The sequence below is a fragment of the Callithrix jacchus genome, chromosome 15 (assembly GCF_049354715.1).
Source record: "Callithrix jacchus isolate 240 chromosome 15, calJac240_pri, whole genome shotgun sequence".
NCBI classification, from domain to species: Eukaryota; Metazoa; Chordata; class Mammalia; order Primates; family Cebidae; genus Callithrix; species Callithrix jacchus.
Genome location: NC_133516.1, coordinates 34,259,388 through 34,277,684, shown reverse-complemented (window position 1 = coordinate 34,277,684; position 18,297 = coordinate 34,259,388). Strand labels below are relative to the sequence as shown.

The 18,297-nt window shown below is 53.0% G+C and overlaps 1 protein-coding gene across 6 annotated transcripts; it reads right to left on the bottom strand.

Annotated features, from left to right (window-relative positions):
- Positions 1-4,988: 4,988 nt before the first annotated feature.
- On the bottom strand, positions 4,989-17,445 carry GRM2 (glutamate metabotropic receptor 2). Of its 6 annotated transcripts, none has more exons than XM_035275682.3 (6): positions 17,118-17,247; positions 14,963-15,548; positions 11,263-12,100; positions 7,707-8,782; positions 5,792-5,972; positions 4,989-5,570 (listed from the first exon to the last, which is right to left on the bottom strand). In XM_035275682.3, exons 2-6 carry the CDS (start codon positions 15,410-15,412, stop codon positions 5,497-5,499), a joined length of 2,619 nt encoding a protein of 872 aa, XP_035131573.2. In that variant the 5' UTR covers positions 15,413-15,548; positions 17,118-17,247; the 3' UTR covers positions 4,989-5,496. The 6 variants fall into 6 exon arrangements, with proteins under 6 accessions (XP_035131573.2, XP_035131570.2, XP_035131571.2 ...); XM_035275679.3 differs by having other exon boundaries at positions 14,963-15,450; XM_035275680.3 differs by having other exon boundaries at positions 14,963-15,444.
- Positions 17,446-18,297: the final 852 nt, after the last annotated feature.

The following is an 18,297-nucleotide window of genomic DNA, read 5'->3' as shown; positions in this document are numbered from 1 at the left end:
ACTCAAAAAACCCAGAGTAGGATGTTGGTTGCCAGGGCCTGGGGAGAATACAGGAATGGGGAATGTCAATCAAAGGATACAAAGTTTCAATCAGACAGAATTAGTTCTGGAGATCTACTGTAGAGCATGGTGACTATAGTTAATAATAACATATATTTGAAAATTGCTAAGAGAGATCTTAAATGCGCTCACTACCAAAAAAAAAAAAATCCAAACCTTTGTGAGGTGATTTTAAAAATGGTTAAAAAGTAAATTTTATGTTATATATATAATTTGACACAATTTTTAAAATCAGTGGTATTTTTATACAATAGCAACAAACGACTGGAAAATGAAATGATACTTTAAAAAACTATTTCCAGAGGGCAAGGTAGGCAGATCACTTGAAGTCTGGAGACCAGCCTGGCCAACATGGTGAAACCCCATCTCTACTAAAAATACAAAAATTAGCCAGGTGTGGTGGCAGGTGCCTGTAGTCCGAGCTGCTCAGGAGGCTAAGGCAGGAGAATCACTTGAACCCAGGAGGCAGAGGTTGCAATGAGCTGAGATCGTGCCACTGCACTCCAGCCTGGGGTACAAAGCCAGACTCCGTCTCAAAAAAAAAAAAATTTACTATAAAGCTATAGTAATTAAGACAATGTGGCGTTTATTGGATAAACAAATAGATTGACAAACCACAACAGAATCCAGAAATAGACTCACCCACTTATGGTCAACCAATTTAAAGCAAGGGTGCCAGTATAATTTAGTGGGAGGAAAGAGAGTTTTCAGCAAACAATACTGGAACAACAAAATATCTATATGGGTAAAAATACTGACCCCTATCTCACCCACAAAAATTAATTTGAGAAGTACCAAAGACCTAAATCTAAAAACTATAATGTTTCTTTAAAAAATCAGGGCCAGGCTTAGTGGCTCATGGCTGTAATATCAACAGTTCAGGAGGCCAAGGCAGGAGGATCACTTGAGGCTGGGAGTTTGAGGCTGCAGTGAGCCATGATATTGCTGCTGCACTCCTACCTGGGAAACAGAGCAAGACTCTGTCTCTATATTAAAAAGACAGAAAGAAGGAAGGAAAGAAGGGAGGAAGGAAGGGAGGAAGAAAAGAAGGGAAGAGAGAGAGAAAGAAAGAAAAAAAGAAAGGGAGAGAAAGGAAGGGAGGGAGGGAGGGAGGTAGAAAGAGGAGAGGGGAGGGGAGGGGAGGGAAGCGAAAGAGAAAGACTCAGGAGAGAAGTAACATCCATGATAGTGACAGAGTAGGCAGCTTCAAAGACCCACCCCTCCCCAGGCATGCTTAAGTATGGTATCTGCCTGGTTCCCATTGTTGAGTGTGGCTGCCGTGCATGGATGACGGGCATGCAGTCCACATCCCCGGATTAGGAGCAGTGTGCATCGGACCTGCTTGGGCCAGCAGACCCCGGCTTTCCCCAGGAGATGACTCCTTCCATTCACATTGCAAGAAGGTTGACAACACAGGTCTAACTCTCCTCTGATCCCCTGAGACTGAAGGAATGTTTACCTGTGAATGTCACTCCATCCCTTTTCTTAAACTTAGAAGGATCTTTCAAGGAGGAAAAATATCTCGTGGTGCATAAATGTGGAGTTCAAGAATTTCTTGTTTTACTTCTGATTCATTTTCTTCAATTAGAGTCAAGTAAAATTAAATCTTCGCTAAAAAAATAGACATATGGTATGATCCCATTTTTATAAAAGTATTTCTATCTCTCCTTCTATCTGTAAAAAGCATAGAAATATGTTGAGGATGCTGTACCAGAAATGTTAATGATGGTTATATTTGAATGGTAAAACTTGAGGTAATACTTTTATTTTCTTTTTGTACTTTTCTGCAATGCTTAAACATACATTGTTTTCACAGAAAAAATAATTTTTTAAAAAAGAAAAAACTGACCCCCTGGCAGGAGGCCTCAAGTTTTAACACATCCCTATTTTAATTTCCTCCTTCTGCTCCTCGATTCCTGTCCCTCACCCTCAGTCCCCTCCATTTCCCTCTTCTCTTTCTGATTTCTCACACACGTGCACACACACATGCACACACACGTGCACACACATGCGTGCACACACCCTTTTCTCCTTCCCCTGCTTTCCCCACATCTAGCCTCTCCCACAGGCTGAGAAGTCCCATCTCTCAGTGCTTAGCTCCCTGCTGGCTCATGGGGATAGGAGCAATGGGCTCCATTCCTTTTTCTGCTGGAACTTCAGGTGGAGACATCTTGAGGGGGTCTTGAGCCCCTCAGTGGTTCCTCCTTTCCCCTCTGCCTCCCACGACCCCCCAGTCTAGGAGAGGAAAGTGAGCAGCCAGGCCAGGCTGGGAGAACAAGGGAGAGCACTGGCCTGATTCACGTTGCGAAAAGGTTGGTAATACAGGTCTAACTGCAGCTCTGGGCAATGTCTGGCCCCAGGGCTCTGGGGTACAGAGGATTCTGAATCTCATTCCCAGCTCCATGTCATCCCTCAGCTTCACTTTTTGTTCCCAGCCCCTTTGCCCAATGTATCCACTTCCTCTTGGATTTTGGTGTTCTGTCTCAAGGGTCTGCTGCTGGACAGGGCTCAAGTGTGGGAAGGCGGCCATCATCAGACTGCCCTTGTAACATGACTCTTCCCCTCTCCCTTTCCCATGTCAGGACTGGGGGAGCCAAGAGCAGCATGGCCTGAAGCACCCTTGCCCAAGCAAGCTCCCACAGGAGCTCATGGTTCAGTAAGAGTGAGCCAGGCCCACCCAGACAGGGCAAGGGCTACCCTGCAGTCTTACAGGACCAATGCAAGGGACAGGGGAAAGTATAAAAGTGGGCCTGGGAGAGCTTTCAAACACAGCCATGGGAGAAACACCCATGTCCTAGTATAAGCTCTGGCTACCCAAGCAAAGCAACCTGGTAGTTATATGCACGGACAATGAATTTACCTTGATGGGTGGCTCCCTAGGGTGGAAAAGAACCCAAAATGCTGGGCGTCTCTGGCCCTCAGTCCCCAGAAGGGGGAGAGCTTCCTTTGAGGAGTCCAAGTCTGATACAAGCAGAGGGGTCAGTGTTTGTAGGACATGGACTATGGTATTGGAGAGGAAGAGATTCAGAGACATAAAGCCAGACCACTCCATATCCCAGGACTCTCAGCCTTGGGATGGGAAAGCTGGTGGGTCTTCGTAATGGTGCTAAGGACTGAGAGCTGAGGCATGAAGTCAGAGCAGCATCAGACCCAGACCATTCGCTGCCCACAACACGATAAGAATGGGTGCAAGGGATCTGTAATTCAGGGGTGTGGGTCATGGACTGAGGGGCAAAGCCATTGACATAACGGGACAAAAAATAAGGAGGCCACTCTCACAGATGCAGGAGGGGGATATGAGGGGGCGGGTGGAAGAAAAGAGGTGGTAGGCAGATGTGAGGACTGGTCCTTGGGAATTCTTCCTGGGCTTCTTCCCTGGCCCACAGGCCTCTGGCTTTCCCTGCTGGATGGGTGGCAGGGATAGAAGGAGATTCTTCACTGGACGCCCTTTGTACCTTTTTAGCTGTGAACCACGTTCATAAATACTTGTTTTGTTGTTGCTGTTCTTATTTTACATTTTAAGGAAAATACTGCTGAGCCATGTGAAGAAGGGTTGCTTTTTGGGCACAAGGGGTTCAGCACCCTGTCATTGTCTGTCTGGACACTGGGGATGGTGGGCAAATGTCCTCAGAGTCTGGTTTGGCAGGAAGACCCAGAAAAGGCCATACTGGAAGTGTGGGCTGGGGTTGTGGGTACCATGGGGTGCATTTCCCTGGTAACCAGCCACTGGGAGCAGCACCCAGGCCTGAGTTATTAGGGGATCTAGAATACAGACCAGCCCAAAAGGGTTGCAGAAGAAAATACAGGATGTCTAGTTAAAGTTCAATGTCAGACAAACAACAAAAATTTTTAGTGTATGTCTCAAATGTTGTGTGGGACATATTTATACAAAGAGTATTCAGTGTTCATGACATTCAAATGTAACTGCCTGGTCTGTATTTTATCAATCGTACGTCCCAGATGTTGGCTGGAGAGGAGAAGCCATTTCTGCAATTTTCTTTGTTTTTGTTTCTGTTTTTTAAATTGTTTACCCAAATTTCCACAGCCTTGCCAGCCTGTGGATGCAAATGAGCTCACGTAGAAATAACAAACGCCCTGGGCTGCCAGCTAATGTGGGACTTTGTCCCTCTGCGCTATGCAGTCTGGGGACACCCCAGAAGCTGCTGTTTTCTGGTTCGGTGCCCACTGCCTTCTAGGCCACAGGAGGGTAGCGGTTGCCCGGCCAGAGCCATGTACCTTGGCGCCCTCTGCTGGTGAGCCCAGACAGCAAATTCTGGAGATGCCCAAGGGCTCTGGGCTCCTCAACGGGCCCACCAGGCCAGAGCTCCCCCCGGGACTGGAGAAAGGCTTCCTTCTGGGCCTGACAGCAGATGGTGTCTCCAGCTGCTCCGCCTCTGCCCTCCCCGCTTCACCCACCCCCTCTCCCCACAAGCTCATTCTGCCTTTGTAAGTGCCATGTGAACAGGCGACGATCAGTCCATGCCTCCTTTTGGTTCCCTTTGCACCAAATGCTCGGCGTGGTTTCATGCATTTGGAGGAGCCTGTGCCAGGCTGGCCAGCCGTGGAAAAGCCCACCATTCCCGGAGGCCACAGCCAGCTGCCCCTCCTGCTCCACTGCCCACACCATCCTGGAGGCTGGGTCCCCAGGGAAAGCCCTAGACTGCCAGATGAGCCTGTTCATTCATGTCTATCCATTTAAATCCCCAACCCTGACCCCAGGATGCCTGGGCCAGTCTGCAGAGGCTCCTTTTAAGGGAGGATGGCTCATTCATTTTCCATCTTCCCACCAGGCAGGGCTGGGTCTGTCTCGGTGGCAGACAGGTCCTAACATCAGGCAGAGCAGAGCTGACGTTTAAACACTAGCAGAATGATGGCTGCGAGGCTGTGGAGGGTGTGAGGGGCCTAGCTGAGTCAAAGGCAAAGAGTGATTTTTTTAAAATAAAGACACTTTATTTATAGGTAATACAAAATAAACCACAGGACAAACTACTATGCAGGGGGAGGGGCAGCCCCCATGATAACCACCCTCCCCATCCCAGAGTAACTTATATAAAAAATAAAAAAGGCCCTAGATGGGGGAGAGGGGAGGGGCTGGGCTGGAAGCACTTTTGCTGGTTAGGATTGGGGCCTGCCGTCCTCAGCCACTCTGGTCCAGGGCAGAGTGAACCCTGGCTTGCTCCTCTCCACGTCCTGGGCCTGGCCAGGAGGAAACACAGCTACAAGGGCAGTTGGTGGCCACTGCAGAGGCTCCTGGCCAAGGCCCCTGACTTCTGAGTCTGAAGAGTTGGGGTAAGGAGGTGGCTAAGTGACTTTGGGGGCAGACATGGGGTGGGCAATAAATTATTGCAGTGCTCCAGCCAACTTCCTCCTGACCCTGGACACGGGTCTGCGTTGGGTTCTGGCGAGCAGCCGTGTCAGAGCGGGAGTATGGGGTCTTCAAAGCGATGATGTTGTCGAGTCCACCACCTCACGGCCATTGCAAACAGTGGGGACAAACTGGGAGCCAGACCCTAAGAAAAGGAAGCCAGAGGTTGGGGCCAACCCCAAGGTCCTCCATGGAGGGCAAGCAGTGGGTAAGCAGGGCTATGAGGGAAGCCTCCCCTCCCCTCTCTCATCCTCTCCTGCCAGTGTCATTTGGGGGGCACCTCAGCCCCAGATAAGAGAGCTCAGCAACCCAAGGAGCTGGGCAGGGAGAGGGTAACAGGCAGAGATGGCTGCTTAGGACACTGACCTTGGCCAAGGCTGGAGCCGGCCCTGGCAGCGGCACTGCCAAAGCGGCTGGTGGGCGCCCGGTGGCTAACCACGTTCTTCTGCGGCTGGAAGAGGATGATGTGCAGCTTGGGCGCAAAGAGGCAGCCAAGCACCACGGAGCCACTGAGACTGACCGACACGCACATGGTGGTGGTCTGTACCTGAGATGGGTGAGTGGGTGGGCAGGCACAGGTCAAGACCCGGGCCTAACCCCAGGACCCCCTGCCTGGGCTATGGGGGAGGAAGTGGGGGAGATTAAGCATCCAACACTGGGCTATGATCCATTTGCCAGGTCCCAAAGCATTGCTAGAAAAGTTGGGCACAGTCTCAGCATCAGATCCAGACCATTTTCCCAGGGAGACCAGAGTTCCAGCTGAAGGGGAGAACATGCAAGGGTGTGTGTATGCACAAGAGGGTGTGCATTTGAGGGGGGTGCAGGTATGGAGTACATGCATGTAGGTGTGTGTGTATCTGTGTAGGTGCATGTATGTGGGGTGGTGAATTTCTGCAGGCATCTGCGTGAGTGTATGTGAGTGTAGGGTGCATGGCTATGGATTCGTTTGTTGGCAGGAAGAAGTGTGTATGTGTGCCAGTTGTGCCCGGGAATGTGTGTATGTAGGATATGTGTATGTGCATGCATACACGTGCCTAGTGTGTGTGTACAAGTGTGTGTGTCCATGCACGTGTGGGTATGTTGTGTGCCCCAGGTAAGTCCTTAGCTGCCTATGATTGGCATGCAAATGCAAATCATATGCAAATGCAGGCTGAGTCAGAGCAGAGTCCCTCCCCAGCCCTGGCCTCTTCCACCCAAGCAGGTGGCCCAGCAGGTGCAAGCAGAGCAGCCAAACCCGCAGCCCCTGGCCCCCAGCACTGTGCCACCACACCTCTGTCCTGGGAAAGGGGCTTTCGCCTCAATTTTCCTGCAGTTTAGACCCTGCTCTGCACTCCAAAGCTGAGTGACCTTGGGCAAGGGATTGAACCTCCCTGAGTCTCTGTTTCTTCATCTGTAAAACCAGAGAGCCATGGAGCTTACTCAAGTCGTGAAGATTAACCAAGATGATCCTCTTATTCAGAACACAGCTTATCTGTCACTTCCTCAGAGGGAGCTTCCCTGACCACCCTGGCCAAGGCCCCTGACCAAGGCCCCTGACTGCTGAGTCTGAAGAGTTGGGGTAAGGAGGTGGCTAAGTGACTTTGGGGGCAGACATGGGGTGGGCAATAAATTATTGCAGTGCTCCAGCCAACTTCCTCCTGACCCTGGACACGGGTCTGTGTTGGGTTCTGGTGAACAGCCATGTCAGAGCGGGAGCATGGGGTCTTCAAAGCGATGATGTTGTCGAGTCCACCACCTCACGGCCATTGCAAACAGTGGGGACAAGTAGCCATTGCCCCTTGGGGCTGGGGAGACCCATTGAGACACAGTGCCAGTTGGAACCAAATTTGCTCAGAAGCCACCAATGGGGGAACAATTTTCACCTGTTTTAGCTTTTCTCAACTCTTCGTCCTGGACCTCCTCCCCTGCCCACCTTGCTTTATCTTTCCTGGCTTCCCTGGCTTCATCTCTCAACCTCTTCTGCAGCTGACCCCTCAGTGGAGCGGGGCAGAACCCTGTTCATCTGAACATATTTCTGCCCCTCATCTCCTCCCAGGATAGAGGATGACATGCAAGTCCTGAAATCTCAGCTCTCTCTAATTCGAGTTCCCCATCTCCCTGGGCATTTCCCTAGGCCCTATTCAGCCCTCCCACCTTCCTCTTGAGATCCACACAAGCTGTTGTCCCCTGAGTGGCCATTTAACCTCTTGGAGCCCCGGAGCTACCAGTAGATTAAATAAGATATCAGGAAACAGAGGGTCTGGTGTCCCACCTCCCTCCACCTCTATGGCAGGTAGCTCACCCGGTAGTCACTGGAGGTGACATAGAAGATGGGCAGGAATGCCAGCCAGATGATGCAGGTGGTGTACATGGTGAAGCCAATGAACTTGGCCTCATTGAAGTTTTCGGGGCACTTGCGAGTCTTGAAGGCATAAAGTGTGCAGAGCGCGATGAGAAGCACGTTGTAGGCCAGTGAGCCCAACATACTTGCATCGCGGTGGTTGCAACGCAGCATCACCACCTCCCGCCGTTCGGGAGCGGTCTCCTTGCCTGTGCCCGGCGCCTCCACCACCAGCCAGGCGACCACAATAAGCAGCTGGCCCGAGATAAGGGCCAGGCAGATGGCCACCTGTGAGGCAGGACTGATGAAGCGTGGCCGCTGGGCACCCTCCCGGGCCCCACCAAAGATGCGTGCAATGCGGTTGGTCTTGGTGAGCAGGGCTGAGTAGCAGACAGAGAAGGCAGTGCCCAAACCGAGACGCCGTAAGGTACACACTGCCGTGGATGGCTTGGCAATGAAGATGAAGGTCATGCAGTAGCAGAGGAAAACACCACCCAGCAGGATGTAGCAGAGCTCCCGACCTGAGGCCTTGACCACTGGTGTGGCATTGTGCCGCACGAAGACACCCAGCACAAAGAGGGTGGCCAAGGCACCCAGGCAGGCGATGGTGACAGGACCCACGGCCCAGGCATCGCCCCAGTGGATGTACTCCTGGGGCAGTTCGAAGCAGCCAGTCAGGCTGGCATTGGGCCAGTAGCCCAGGCCACAATCGGCGCAGGTGAACTCATCTAATCGGTACTCATAGGGCTGGCACGGGATGCAGAGCCAGCAGCAGACCTCGCCCGGCTGCACACTCTTCACCTCATTCTGGAGACAGGGCTCACTGCAGCGAGAGGCAGGCAGGGGGCCGGCTGAGGGTGAGGCCCATGGGATGAGGCTGGTGTCCAGAGTCAAGCCTTCTGCCCAGTAGCCCACCTTCTGGTAGCGATAGCGCCCACCGCCTGCACGTAGATAGGTGAAGATGTTGTAGCGGCCAATACCATCACCAAAGTGGTCAAAGCGAACCTCGTTGTGGGTGTCAGCTGGACGAAAGGGGGCTAGGATGGGGAGGGAAGGAAGAGACGGTTGGACTGGCGTGCTACCCTGATGTGACCTCAACATCCACCCTAACATAAAACCCAACCACCAGAGCTAAGGCCACCATTAGTCCTTCCAATCCTTAACCCAAAACTAAATCCTGTCTTGACCCCAGTCATTTTTCTAACCGAGAGATGACAACAAAGTCTTACCCCTAAACTCCAACCTCAAACCCCAACCCTAAATGACAAGTGTAATCCCAGCCTTAAAGCCCAGACATCTCCAGAAACCTAAGGTCCACATCAGTTCCAACCGTGACTCCCCAAATTCAACTTTAGTGCTATCGAACACTTTCCAACCCCGGCCCCAAATCCCAACTTCATCAAAACATACACCACAGCGCTCTCCCCAGACTCAGTGCTAAGGCTAAACCCAGTCTCAGTTCCAATCCTGTCCCCACTAACCCTAACAACAACTCCAGCTCCAGCACCCCCAGTTCTTTTTATTTTTAATTTACTTAATTTATTTTAAAAGTTTTTTCTTTTTAAAGATTAAAATACTATACCTAATCCTAGTTATATAGAATAGTATTACTAATGCAGCATTATAGTATTAGGTAGTGAGGAGTTCTACTAAGTTTTCTTTTTTAATTTTACTTTAGGTGTATACTACATCCAGCATTTCTCCCCACGTTATCCCTTCCCACGCCCCCACCCTCCCCAACCCCCGCTGTCCCTCCCCTACCCCCCCCACAACTGCCCCCAGTGTGTGATGCTCCTCTCCCTGAGTTCACATGTTCTCATTGTTCAACACCCACCTATGAGTGAGAACATGGGGCAGCACCCCCAGTTCTAACAGCCACTCTGGTGCAAACTGAATCCCAACCTCAGTGGTCATCACCTGCAACCACTGCCATTCACCAGAATGTGCTCAGTGGCTGGAATATCACTTCCTCTCTCCACCCGCGCTTCATCCCATGAACCCCACATCTCCCAGCCAGGCTCTAGCCAGGATTTACAACCATCCCCAGCCCCAGTGAGAAATCAGAGTTCAAGAAAACAGAAGACGTGCTGAAGGACCAGCCTAGATTCAAACCCAGGTCCCCTCAAGCACCTACTCTTTCTACTCAGCCTCAAAGTTCTCAAAATCCAACTCTAGCCCTACTGTAAATTCCACCCAAGCCAAACAGGCTGAATTTAGCCCTGCTCCAACAACCCAATCAGACCCGAGTCCAACCCTAACCCCTACCCTGATTGTAGCATAAGTCTGAATGTCAGTTCTATTGGAATTGCTCTTCATCTTAACCCTGGGCCAGGGCTTCCAAGCTTTGTCTCCCACTGTTCCCACGGTGATTCTTCCTGAAGCATCATGATGATCTACAGCACTCATTTCTCTTAAAGCTGGTACTTTTGTTAAAATAACTTTTGATTTTGGGAGACTTTCAGGCCACATTGAGTGGAAAACCAAGACTAGGAATAGAAATTTTCCCTGAAGCTAGGCGCAGTGTTACATGCCTGTCATCCTAGCTACTCAGGAGGCTGAGGCAAGAGGATTGCTTGAGCCCAGGAGTTGGAGGCGGTATTGTGCCTGTGAATCTGTCAATAGCCACTGCACTGCAACCTGGGCAATATAGTGAGACCCCATTGAAAGAGAAAGAAAGGGGGGGGAAGGAAGGAAGGAAAGAAGGAAGGAAGGAAGGAAGGAAGGAAGGAAGGAAGGAGAGGGAGAGAGGGAAGGAGGGAGAGAAAGAAAAAAGAGAGAGAGAAAGGGAGAAAGAGACAGAAAGGGTGGGAGGGAAAAGAGAGAGAAAGAGAGAAAGGAAGGAAGGAAATAGAGAGGGAGGAAGGAGAGAAAGAGAAAGAGAAAGAATGGGTGGGAGAGAAAGAGAGAGGAGAAATAGAAAGAAAAAAGAGAAAGAAAGAAAGCAAGAAGGAGGGAGGGAGGGAGGGAAGAAGGAAAGAAGGAAAGAGGGAGGGAGGAAGGAGGGAAAGAGAGAGAGAAAGGGAGAAAGAGAGAAAGAGTGGGAGGGAGAGGGGAAAGAGAGAGAGAAAGAAAAAAGAAAGAAGGAAAGAGGAAAGAAAGAAAGAAAGAGACATTTTCCCTGAATAGAGAGTGTCATCCTGATGCTCACCCTCAAGCCAGACCGATTCTGACTCTCACTGCTGCCTGAGAATGGGCTGCTTGAGGTCTCCTGGTCTCCACCCCTGGCAAGATAATGAGACAGAAGGTAGAAGGCAAGGCCCAGGGAGGAGCCAGAGACCCTCAAAATGGCAGGACCAGGCCAGAGGTCTACTCTGGAAGAAAGTGAACCCTCAGCCCCTGCTTCAGTTGGAGTCTTCTCTGCCTAGCATCCTTGCTCTGGCTCTGATGCCAGCCGCCCCTGGGTGAGTCCTTTACTTTCACTATACTGTTTCCTTAGCAAAGGAATGGAACCTGAAGACCTGCTTCCCCTCATCCTCTGACAGCCAGCAGACCAGTGGACACTGGCCAGCACCATTACCATCAAACTTGACGTTGAGCACAAAGTCCTTGTAGAGGCGGCGCCCATTGACTGGCCGCATGGCGTCACAGAGCCAGGTGGTGTTGGGGCAGAGGGCACGGTGCATGTTGTGCAGCGCATGGGCCATGGCGTACACTGCATTGACCACAAACATGATCTTGGACTCCTGCTCAAAGGGCACAGCCCGTAGAGAGTGGGCTGCACAGTCTCGCTGCCGGAAGCTGCAGCGGAACCTCTGCTCCCAGAATTCACGGAACCAGGGGTTACGGCTGTTGTTCCAAGGGTCCAGGCTCTGGAAGTAGGAGGCAAAGTCACTGATGGGGTAAGAGGCCAGCTCGATGGTGATGGCACCCTCGGCAGCCCTCTCACTGCCGGCCACCACACTCTCCAGGGCCCCCCAGCCATCACTGGCTACCCAGGTGAAGCTGGCATTGAGGCGCTGGCTGGCAGCAAGCAGCTCCCGGGCATCCTCAGAACGGGTGAACAGGACAGCCACGCGGGCACTGGGCTTCTGCAACAGGGCTCGCACCACGCCCTCAAAGGCCGCACGGCTCATGGCACGGCCCACTTTCTCCGAGGTGGCCACGCAGATGTTGCGGGCACGAGCCTCTAGCTCAAAGGCCTCAATGCCTGTCTCACCATAGTCACCCTCAGATGCCACAGTGGATACATAGGTCCAGTTGAAGAAGCGGAGAATCTCAGCCATGGCCTTGGCTTGGAAGAAGTCAGGGGGCACTGTGCGGGCAAAGTAGTCATAGCGTGACTTGTCACTCAGCTTGGCACTGGTGGAGGCATAGCTGATCTGCGGGATCTGAAATAGCCGCAAGAGGTTGGCCACCTGGGGGAGGAGTAGAGAAGGCAAAGATCAGAGGTTGGATTGAAAGCTAGAGACAGGTGCACCCCACACAGCTAGCAGGTCTTGTGTCAAGTGTCTGCAGGCTCAGCCCTAAGGGCTCCCTCTCTACAGGCTGCACCCTAACTTGACAGTCTTCTTTCTGGGGCAGGGAGTTTTTTCTCTCTTCCGAAGGGCTGAGAGAGAGAAGACCCAGGGCTGAGACACCAGGGTCATGAGCCACAGCTGATCCCCTCTGCCAACCCCTTTTAAACACGTGGCAGGGGGGCTGAGGGAAGGCCTGGGTGGAAGGAGATTGGCACCTGTCTACACTGGGGCAGAAGGAGGCGTGAGATGGTGTCTGGCTGCTCAGGGCTCCTCTGCTCTCTACCTATTTGAGGGTAGGTAGTGCTTCCCCAGAATCAATCTGATGGAATGATACAGAAAGAAGAAAAAGGTTCTGCCAAGAAGAAAGACCCAGATCTCAGGGTCCCATAACCCTAATAGTCCAAGGCTTGGTCTCCACTGGATACCCGAGTCTTAAATAAACAAGGTTCCTGATCTACCACTGACTGCCCGGCACCCCATTGCCCACCCTCAGGTCCCACAGGAGTGGGATCTAGCCAAGGGCCTGGTAGAGGGTGGGCAGGCGAAAGCAGAGCATGGCCCAGATTCAGATGGCACATGGCTCATCCCTGTGCCAGGCAAAAGCAGAGCATGGCACAGGGATGAGTCCTGTGTTGCAACTGGATACAGGCTATGGCTCTGACAGGCTAGGGCTCAACGTCTCCCCCTCTCCCACACGTTCTACCTTTGGGCCCCTGGAGTTGGCAAATCTCCCTGAGCCTCAGTTTCATATCCCTGCCCTACAAGGCTGCTGAGAGGATAAAAATGATCATGCATGGGAGGCCACAGTGCCTGGCAAAGGGAAGATGATAGGGACATGGGCAAGAGAGAAGGAGTAGTCATGAGGGGAAATATTAACAGGCAGGTGCAGCCTATGGGTGATGGGCTAGCCTTGTGTTGATCAGGACAAGGGAGAAGCAGACCGTTGCAGAGGCGTGGGCCCTGCTCCAGGAGGCAGGCTGCTCAGGGTGTCAAGGAGATAACTGGACTCCTGGAGATAAATGCATGGGCCCTAAAGAGGTCTGTGGAGAAGACATCAGCAGAGGCCCTGGAAGACAGTAGTAGGTAGGAGGCCACCCACTCATCCCTGCCCCCACCCAGGGCTGCAGATGTAGATGCTAGCATAACCACATCTTCCCAGGCTGCTACCTAGCCATCTCTGGTGACTGGGACTAGCAGGACAGATAATCTACTTCCAGCAGTGGATGGAGCCGCCAGGCCTCCCCAACCCCAGGCCAGAAGCTGACTCCAGTATTCTGATTCCTCCTTTTGCTCCATTTCTCCTGAACAACTGCTGCAGGACAGGGGGCCTGTCCCTCTCCCTGATGGCAATGGCATCAGTCACTCTCCTAAAGGAAGCTGAGGCCCAGCCAAGACCTACCTTATGTCCCCCAGCCCTGATTCTAGTTCCAGCCACATCTTCCAGCAGCCTGTGCTGGGCACTTGGAAAGTGGGAATCTGAGTGAGAGCTAGGACCCAGTCAGAGAGTAAGAGGATCAGAGCTGGGCACAGCCCTGGGAGCAACAGAGGGGTGCCAGTGGGGCCAGCAGCCTCTGCTGAAGCTGAGCCACAGGGCACCCTCTTCTGGTACCTGTGGGAGAGTAGGAGGCAGAGGGCAGGGGAGCTGGCTCCCCACCCTTCCCACACCCTCAAATCCTGTGCCCCTGAAGACTCTCCAGTACCCTCCCCCGACACACATTCTGTTTATCTTCCTCCTGACTCCCCTACCCTGAATTTCTCCTCTGGCCACTCCTGGCTTCTATCTGGCCACCCTTCTCCCTTTCAGGAAGAGATGATTTGACAAACCAGGAGAGGCCCTTGGCCCAGAGCTGATTCCACAGCTCCCCTCCACCAGTGCCTTGAATGTGGCCCCACCTCTCTCTCTCTCTGAGCCTTGGTTTCCTCATCTATAAAATGAGTTAAAAATAATAGCAGCTAATATCAACTGTGCCCTTATGACTTGCCAGGCCCCCTGATACATATTGTGCACGGATCAACTCATTAAATTTCCACGGTAAACCTAAAAGTAGAAAGCGTTATGGGCCAGGCACAATGGCACATGCCTGTAATCCCAGCACTTTAGGAGGCTGAGTGGGTAGATCACCTGGAGTCAGGAGTTTGAGACCAGCCTGACCAACATGGTGAAACCCCCTCTCTACTAAAAATACAAAAATTAGCTGGGCGTGGTGGCATTTGCCTATAATCCCAGCTATTTGGCAGGCTGAGGCAGGAGAATCACTTGAACCCACGAGGCGGAGGTTGCAGTGAGCCAAGATCACGCCATTGCACTCCAACCTGGGAGACAGTGATACTCTGTCTCAAAAAAAAAAGTGTTGTGAATCCAATTTCATAAGGAAGGAACTATGACATGGAAAAGAGAAATAACATGCCTAGGGTCAGGCAGTTAGTAACTGGGAGAGCCAGGATTCAAACCCAGAAGTCTGACTCCAGAGACCTGGCTATAAGGCCCCTCAGGGCTGTTTAACATCAAGGATAAGGGTGTGTGTGTGTGTGTGTGTGTGTAGTGGGAGTGGGAGTAAGATGTTCTCTCTTGCACAGTCTCTAAAAATCAACTGCCATTATGTGATTGGGGCACTTTCTTAGCTTCTGTAAAAGCTACTGCAAGGAAGCTTCTAGTTTCCCTTCCAATGCACAGCAGCCCTGAATCCCTTTTCAGCAGGAATTCTGGGTCACCACCTCTGGCCTCCCTCCCTAGCCCCCACTTGGGGGACCTCCACATACCTGGATGGAGACATCACTGTAGGAGCCACCAATCACACCAGTGATGGCAGTAGGAGCATCACCATGGGTGGCGTAAGAGCCATCGGGGCAGATGTGGCGTGAGCCATCGACACCACGGCTAAGTGAGGCACGCACAAAGTCCAGTGCCTGCTCCAGGGCGTGTGTGTCCTTGGAGCAACTGTCGAGGATATGCGCACCCAGGCGCACGCCAGGCAGCAGGTGCGGGTCACGGTTGATGTGGTCCAGTGCAAAAAGCATGGCCTCCAGGCGCTGGATGCCACGGTGCTCATTGACAGGACCGCAGTCCTCAGCCGGGCCACCCTTCTGGTGCACTGGGAACAGCCCACCCAGCACCAAGTCTCCCTCCATGGTCAGCACCTTCTTGGCTGGGCCCTCAGCCACAGCACCCCACAGTCGCAGCAGTGCCAGGAGCCCAAGCAGCGATCCCATGGCCCCAGAGGGGATGGATGGGTCCAGCAGACCTGGATCTCCAGGGGATGAGATTAGAGGCAGCAAAGGCAAAGAGCGGAGGAAACAGGGACCAAGAAAGGACAGACAAGAAGAGAGATGAGAAGGGACCCAGCTCCTGCAGAGATAGAAACATAGACAAACAGACCAGGAAAAGTGGAACCTGAGAGCAGCTGCCCCTTCTGACTCCACTTCCCCCCAATTGCCTTTCCTAGGTACTCAGGAGCCAGGGACAGGGTGGTTTCATTAACTAGGCTGAGAAGCTCCTGGGACTCCCCTGGGCCTGTCTCTCAGCCCTGGTCTCAGCTGGGCAAGAGATGGGCCCTAGTCCCCTACCAAAACCAGCAGTGGGGAGGGATGCAAAGAGTGAAGGCCCAGGCAGATGACAGGAGACCCCAGGATCACGAAGCCAATACCTTTGGAACAGTCTATGTCAGAGTTACAAACTCAGAGGTCTCCATCCTGAGCCTTGGATTTCCAGACAGAAGGACCCATCAGGGAAGAATCTCTAAGGGACAGTCTCCAACCCATGGGGAGACGAGCCTATGTGAACACCCAAGAGTCCTAGCCTTTGGTTCTTAAAAAGCCATGCCCACAGTGTCCTAACTGAGGAAGGGATAGAGACCCTAAGCCCTGGGAATGAGACAGCAACATAGAAAGGCTGGCCCTAGGGAGGGTACCCAAGTGGTCAAAGGTCATAAGTCAGCAGGGCAAGCAGAGTGTGTGTCAGAGTTGGGGGATAGAGTCTCCAAACAGTGCTGAGGGTGAGAGTGTGCGACTCCCTAGCTCTATGTAGAATGCTGTTTGAGACTTTGTGCCTTTGTTTTCTCTTCACTCCAAACCCAGCAGAGAAAGTCACCATTTCCAATCTCCCCATCCTCAGCTTCAGGGACCTGCCCACCCTAGCCATGACCCTCAGAAACCCCCTCCCTGTCTCTTCCCCCCTGCAGCCTATCATGTGTACTCCAGTTGCCTTCCCAAACACACCCCACAAAGGCTCTCACAATCACACAGGCTTGGAAAGGCTGGGAGAGGGCTACACCTCTTTCCTCAGAACAGGAAAGGAAACTGAGTTTGAAGAAGGGCAGCAACTAATTCAAGGACCCCATGTGCTGGCCACAGAGGCTGAGGCTCCTCACTTTGCTCCCTCAGCTCCCAGGGCAGGGGCACTGGGCTCCTCTGGGGATCAGGAAAGAAGCAGCTCACACAGGCAAGCGAAGGAGAAGCAGGAAGGAAGACCAGCGCAGATGGGGACAGGGACCCAGGTGGGGGCTGAGGCCAAAACTGGTCAAGTCGCAAGCCTCCCACAGGAGAGGCCCAGACGGAAGCTCAGAGGAAGGAAAGGGACAGAAACCCGGAGTCAGGCAGGCAGGGACCTGGGCCACAAAATCTGGGCAGGGACAGAACGAGCCTGAGAGGTTGAGACAAAGACGGAGACACAGACAGAAAGAAGGACCAGAGGACGTTGGAGCAGGAGGAACAGGGAAGCGCTATTCGGAGCGTGCGTTTTCTGGGGAAGAAAGGCGGGACGCCCAGGGCTGTCTTCCCGCTTCCCGGAGCTCCCAGGGAGCGCTGTCTGGACATCCCGGCGTGGGCGCCCCACAACTCAAGGGCCTGCAGGGCCTTGGGACGTGAGGTCAGGGCCAAAAAGGTTAGCAGCGGTAGCGGCACCACCGGCTCACCCTACCTGGTGCGCTCGGCTCTGGCGCGGAGAGAATCGGAGTGGAGCGGGCGGGGGACGCGGGGCTCTGGCTACCGCTCGCTCGCTTGCTAGCTGGCTCTGCACTCTCCGCCAGCTCGCTCGCCCAGCCGCTTTCAATCGCGGCCCGCCCCGCTCCCGGCCCAGGCCCGCCCCCAGCCCCTCCTCCATTCTTCCCGACTCTGACTCCAGGTCTCCAGCTCCCAACCCTGCCTCCGCCAGCCTCTGGACCCTCCACGCTCCAGCTCTTCTTGGGACCTCTGGGTCTGGAGCTGTCCACATCCTGGTGCTGAATCTCCGAGCGCTCTCCCTCTGTGCTGGAGCAAGTGCTTGGTGGCCCACTCCGCCCCATTATCAGACTACCACCTGCAGAGTACAGGTGGGGGAAGGGGGAATGCCATGGGGCAAGGTGTGAGGAAGGTCACTGCGCCCCAACAGGTGCACATAGTGCTACTGCAGAGTGGAGGAGCTGGCCCTAGCATCAAGGGGTACCTCTGGGGAATAGGTAAATGGGCACGTGGGAAACAGGTGGAGTCTATTCTCCCCACCCAATGACCAGCTGGGTCTACATCCCAGGCCTGAGCTGGTGGCATGTGTCCTCGGCCCCTTCTGAGAGCTGGGGCCTGAGCTGGAGCCTCATTAGGAGGAAAAGATTGGGGAAAGGGGAGGTCAGAGGAGAGTGGGGGTCCCCTTCCTTCCTGCAGATGCCCTTTAAACCTGCCACCTTTTTACTCCCATGTAAAAAGGGTATTTAAGCAAGGAGATAGCAACCTGCAGAACCAAGTACTAGGGTCAACCCTTAGGGAGTGTTATGGATGGCAGGGGGATTTGGAAGGGGAGGGGCCTGGGGAAAGACTTCTGGAATTGGCTGCTGCGTAGGAGGGAGTGAAAGCTGGAGCCCAAGCAGAGGGAGGACAGCTCTGAGAAGATGCTCTTGACTCTTCCCTCCCACAGCAGTATGGGGAAGGACACCCCTGGTTAGAGGGTAGTGGGTAAGCTGTAGTGCCAGACTGTGCTGAAGGAATGGGGATTAAAGGGCCTGTGCTATCTGCCCTAACATGTACACATACTAACAAGTGCCAAGGGGCATGGCATCCCTACACACATTCCCCTGACACTGCCCTTTCCTCCACAGGTGTCGGTGGAAGCAAGGCCAGCTCAGATACAT

Bases quoted from the DNA above. Each gene is read 5' to 3' on its own strand.
- GRM2 (XM_035275682.3), bottom strand. From the start codon at position 15,412: ATGGGATCGCTGCTTGGGCTCCTGGCACTGCTGCGACTGTGGGGTGCT. The intron at 5,973-7,706 runs GTGAGCTACCTG...CACCCATCTCAG, and splicing joins TCACCTCCAGTGACTACCGG to GTACAGACCACCACCATGTG. The intron at 5,571-5,791 runs GTCAGTGTCCTA...TCCTTTTCTTAG, and splicing joins CGGCTCCAGCCTTGGCCAAG to GGTCTGGCTCCCAGTTTGTC.